Below are 5,594 nucleotides of genomic sequence, written 5' to 3'. Positions count from 1 at the left end.
GTGTGAGAGAGTGTGTGTGTGTGTGTGAGAGAGAGTGTGTGTGTGTGAGAGAGAGTGTGTGTGTGTGTATGTGTGTGTGTGAGAGAGAGAGTGTGTGTGTGACTGTGAGAGAGAGTGTGTGTGTCTGTGTGTGTGTGTCTGTGTGTGTGTGTGTGAGAGAGAGAGATTGTGTGTGTGTGTGTGTGAGAGAGTGAGAGAGAGAGAGTGTGTGTGTGAGAGAGAGAGTGTGTGTGTGAGAGAGTGTGTCTGTGTGTATGTGTGTTTGTGAGAGACACTGTGTGTATGTGTGTGTGTGAGAGAGAGAGAGAGAGAGAAAGAGTGTGAGAGTGTGAATAAGAGATGGGCAGTGCCTTTGAGAGAGAGGGAATGAGTGAAAGAAAGCACCTGGAAACTGGCTGTTGCTGGCATTCGTTTGACCACTCTTCTTCTGCCCACAGATGTGGCTGTTGGTGCCCCTTATGCTGGTGACAAGAGCCAGGGCCTGGTCTACATCTACAATGGGCGGCCCGATGGCCTCAACAGTACCCCGTCCCAAATCCTGGTGGGCATGTGGGCCACCACTACCAGTGTGCCAGCTAGCTTTGGATTCGCAGCCCGGGGAGCGACGGATCTTGATATGAATGGGTACCCAGGTAAGAAGTTTGCCCGACAGTTTGGAGCAGGCGGGGCAGTGTAGGATGTTGGGAGGCCTTTTGAACAGTGCATCCAAATGTGTTATTTGAATGCTTCATTGTTGACCATCTTCAATTTATACACCCTCAGAGTGGTTACAGCACAGAAAGGAGGCCATTCAACCTGCACTGTCCATGCTGGCTCTCTGCAAGAGCATGTCATCCCGTCCCTCTCCCCTAAACTATCCTTGTAACCCTGTAATTTGGTTTCCCTTCCGGTGGTTATCCAATTCCCTGCCTCCCTCACCCACTCCCAGATCTGAAATACCCAGAGTTCCAGTTGCTGCCATAAGTGGAAATTATCCCATTGCACATCTTCAGAATTATAAAGACCTCAAACAGGCCACCTGTGCGAAGGCTCATTTCGAGAGAAAATGTGTCCCGGACACTTCAGTCTGTCATTTTCTCCCTGTTCTAGAATCATCTTTGTGGATCGTTGACGTACAATATTCTAAGGAGAGTTGACAGGGGAGATGTGGATAGGTTGTTTCCCATTGTGGGAGAGTATAGGACCAGACGATATAATCTCAGAATTAGGGGTCGCCCATTTCAGACAGAGGAGGAGGAATTTCTTCTCTCAGAGGGTAGTAAATCTGTGGAATTCTTTATTATAGAGGGCTGTTGAGACTGGGTCATTCAGTATATTCAAGGCTGAGACAGATTTTCAATCAGGAAGGGAATGGTGAAAAGGCAGGAAAGTGGAATTGACGTTATCAGATCAGCAATGACCTCATTGAATGGCAGAGCAGACTCGATGAGCTGAATAGCCTATTTCTGCTCCTCTGTCCCAGAGATCCAAATGTGGTCACTGTCCCAAATCCAATGCAAGTAGATTCTTCCTCAGATACAGGGATGCAAACCGAGCTGTGCCCGGTATGGGAGATGGTGTGAGTGAGGCAATTCTGCAGCAAGTAGAGGTGCCAGGGTAGTGCTGGTGAGGAGGCGTACAGACAGAGGCAGGAAGAGTTTAGACAGGCTGACCTGTCAGGTGGTGTAGGACAGTAACCAGGTGAGCACTGCGAGAGTGCAGGTCAGTGAGGCACTGACCGTTTCCGCTGAACACAGGCAGTCTAATTGTCGGCATATCCCAGCATCCCGGGCAATCGGAAAGCTCCAGGCAGCTGCAACTGGATGCTGTGCCATCCCCAGAATTGGGCAAGCTGATCTGTGCCTTCTGAGAACTGCTGTCACAATTCTCCAATCTGGGACTGGGTGGTTCAGTGTGTTATCGCACTGTCCTTTCACACTCTGGGACCGGGTGGTACAGTGTGTTATCGCACTGTCCTTTCACACTCTGGGACTGTGGGGTACAGCGTGTTATCACACTGTCCTTTCACACTCTGGGACTGGGTGGTACAGTGTGTTATGGCACTGTCCTTTCACACTCTGGGACTGTGTGGTACAGTGGGTTATCACACTGTCCTTTCACACTCTGGGACTGGATGGTGCAGTGTGTTATCACACTGTCCTTTCACACTCTGGGACTGGGTAAAAGGGGAATGTATTGTGCTCCTTGTTTCTTTCTGTTAAATTTCTGTGTTTTTTTTTGCAGATGTGATCGTTGGGGCGTTCGGTGTTGACCAGGCTGTTGTTTACAGGTAGGAATGTGAGGCACCCTGCCCAGTTCCACTGTCAGTGTTCTCTTCCGCAATTTGTAATCACTTTAATGACACAAATCATTGACCTGTTTCACATGGTCATTGTTGGCATCCATTGGCACTCTGAGTTCCACATCTGATTTGGGAGCTTACCCGAGTCATTCGATTGTCTGGGAATCGCTCTTTGTGATTTTCATTGGATTGGGCACTTTTGGAGATGACCAGAGGGTTTTCCCTGTCTGTATGATGTGGCGTGTTTCCTTGAAGTTTAAATTTAAGTTTGAATCCTTTTACCTCTCAACCTTGGCTGTCTCTTATCTCACAGACTGTGGCAATCTGTTTGCTGGCCTTTGTTCCCATAGCAACAATTCCAGCAGGAACTGATCTTGTGTCTCTTGGTCCTAGGGCCAGGCCAATTGTCCGGGCAAGTGCCAGTTTGAAAGTAAGCCCTCCAGTCTTCAACCCTGAGGAGAAGGGATGTACCATAAATGGCACTGACATTCAGGTTACATGGTATGTATGTCATTCCTGCCAATCAGGATTGTTCCTCAATTTTTTTGTAACACCTCTCATTTCAACTTCCACCACACCCCCAGTGAGATTGCAAGTGAGCAATTTCTGACAGGGCCTGGATGTTATCGTCAAGATGAACTTTGGAATGGTCAAAAGGATTTTCACCCATCTTTCAGCTGAGAAGTTCAACCAGTGCCCATGCCTGCTCTCTCTATGGGCATACAAGATCCGGGTACAATACTTGAGCAAGAAGAGGGGAGTTGTCCATGGGTCCTAGCCAATATTTATCCCTCGGTCAACACCACACCCAGAAAGAGAGATGATTCGGTGTTTATCTCATTCTGATTTCTGGGATCTCACTGTGCATGAACTGGATGCTTACTCTTGTCCACCACAGCAGTGGCTGCACTTCCAAAAGTGTGCTTCATTGGCTGGTCTGTAGGCCATCAATGGGTCTTTCTGGGTGGTCCAGCTGGAACCCATGGTGTGTTACTTGGATTGGAGCTGGAACTTTGGGTGGAGGCACCAATTGGAAGGGCACAACGACAGGAGGGAAAGTAAGTGGTCATGTAGGTGGTGGTGGGAGGGGCAAGAAGTCCTGCTTCAAGAGAGCTCTCACCCAAACAGTTAGAGCCAAGGGCGAGGTGGGGGGTGGCAGATGTGGAGTTTTGCTGAGCTAAGATTGGCAAGCACTGGCAAGGCGGGGGCGGGACTTGAGTTTGAGTCTCCAGGGTGTGGGCAGTAAAGTTGCATGGAACGGGGGCACAGAGATAGGTGGAGGGACAGGGTAGTGTTGAGGAAGTGGGGAGGCTGCAGAAGGACTTGGACAGGCTGGGACAGTGGGCAAAGAAGCGGCAGATGGAATACAATGTGGGTAAGTGCGAGGTTATGCACATTGGTAGGAACAATAGAGGCACAGACTATTTTCTAAATGGGGAAGAGCTTCTTTCGGGGTAATCTGACACACGGAGAGACTTGGGAGTCCTAGTTCAGGATTCTCTTAAGGTTAACTCTGGTTCAGTTGGCAGTTCGGAAGGCAAATGCAATATTAGCATTCATTTCAAGAGAATTCAAGAGCCTGCTGAGGCTGGATAAGGCTCTGGTCAGACCATGTTTTATGTCCCATATCTGACCAAGCACCTTGGCAGGATAATAATTGCTGCCCAGCAGCTGCACCCTCTGGGTATACAGCCTTTCTCCCACAGCCCACATGCCCACGATCAGTACCCCGGGGCTGCAACTCCATGCCCCTCAGAGGCTGACCGATGTCGTCATTTGTTGACAGAAATAAATGTTGTCTGGCTGCTCAACTCATGGAGGCTTCACGACTGATGGGTCTGCTTGTCACTCAGAATGTTCTGGAATGCCAGCCGTTGGAAACAGCGGGGCGCCTCTGTGACCCAGAGGCCAGGGTGAAGCCTCTGAAGGTCAGGCTGAGCTAGGCCTTCATAATTGCCTCAAAGGGTTAGCATTCGCTGCTGTCTCTAAGGGGTTAAGTCTGTCTGGCCTCTCAGGGAGACATCAAACGCCTTTATTTGACCAGTTTGAAGACAATTGGTGGCATAGAGTATTCCAGAATGCCACTCAGTGCAAGGGCAGTTAGGGATGGGCAACAATTGCTGGCCTTGCCAGTAATACCCACATCCCAGAAGGGCATGAAGACAAATGTTCTCCTTCAATCTACATCACTACAAATGATGCCCAGGTCAGTCTCAAACTGCTGTTTGTGGGAGCTTGCTGTGCACAAAATGGCTGTTGTGTTTCCTGCATGACAACAGTGACTGCACTTCGAAAAGATTGGATGTAAAGCACTTGGACATGTTCTTCTGGCTGTGATAGGTGCTATGTTAACGGAACTCTTTCCTCTCTTTCACAGCATCAATGTCAGTTTTTGCCTCAGTGCCTCTGGGAAACATGTGCCTCAGTGGATTGGTGAGTACTGGAACCAGACAATGAGGCTCGATTCAAAACAGTGAATGGGAAAAAGGTTCCACAGAGTGATACAATTCCGGAAATAACCATTTTTGTATTCAGGCCAGAATGGCCAGTATGGTGCTACGTAAATGCAATTTATGCACATTTCTACAACTGACTAATAACTGATAAGCTGTGCATTACTGGACAGTGCACTCAATCTAATACAGAGACCAGAGAACGTCCACCAAGGTGAACATACCGTGTGCACTGTCAGAGGGTCAGTACTGAGTGTTACAGACCAGACCAGACCCCCTTAATATACTTTAAGAAGGTAGCCTAGACCCTAACTTTTCCTGTCTTAAAGGTAGATGTGAAGTGCCACGTACAGATGCAATGCAATTGGTCAAACTGCTCGAAGTTAAACAAAGCACAATTTATTTAAATACTGTAGTTAAAATACAACCAAAGAAAGAGGAATTTAGAATAATGTAACTCTATTGGAAAGCATAACCAAATAATAGATACAGTAATTATTACAAACTAACTGTTCCAATTTAGTGACATCCCATAAACACACCCCTTGGCAAAAAAAAGATAAATTCAGACACAGATTCTCACATGCAGTTCTCCAATCCAGGAGGAAAACGTCAAGAGAAAATTCAGAGAAAGTAAGAGCTATGAGACATTTCACTGAAGTTCCAATTATTTTGAGACCCCAATAGATTCTGCTTAAAAATAAACCTAAAAACTGAAAAAAACAAGAAAGTCTGGTCTGTGAGAGCTGGCCACGCCCAGTCTGCTTCCTTTGTTCCAACTTAAAAGAAACCCAAGGCCTCGCAAATTGTTTACTTTCTTAGAGACAGCTCATGCATCTGCCTACAACCTCTCTTCAAAA

The 5,594-nt window shown here is 47.6% G+C and overlaps 1 protein-coding gene across 1 annotated transcript in view; it reads left to right on the top strand.

The window, feature by feature from the left end:
• Positions 1–5,594, top strand: part of LOC109924707 (integrin alpha-5-like) — a 37,710-nt gene that overhangs the window by 9,897 nt on the left and 22,219 nt on the right. Inside the window, exons 2-5 of the mRNA XM_048618826.1 lie at positions 438–632; positions 2,224–2,269; positions 2,675–2,782; positions 4,659–4,714. Of these exons, the coding sequence (XP_048474783.1) occupies positions 438–632; positions 2,224–2,269; positions 2,675–2,782; positions 4,659–4,714 (405 nt within the window). The remainder of the gene's footprint in view (positions 1–437; positions 633–2,223; positions 2,270–2,674; positions 2,783–4,658; positions 4,715–5,594) is intronic.

This window comes from Rhincodon typus, chromosome 41 (genome assembly GCF_021869965.1).
Source record: "Rhincodon typus isolate 14 chromosome 41, sRhiTyp1.1, whole genome shotgun sequence".
NCBI lineage: Eukaryota > Metazoa > Chordata > Chondrichthyes > Orectolobiformes > Rhincodontidae > Rhincodon > Rhincodon typus.
The sequence above is the reverse complement of the archived record's forward strand: the minus strand, read 5'-3'. Positions and strand labels throughout refer to the sequence as shown.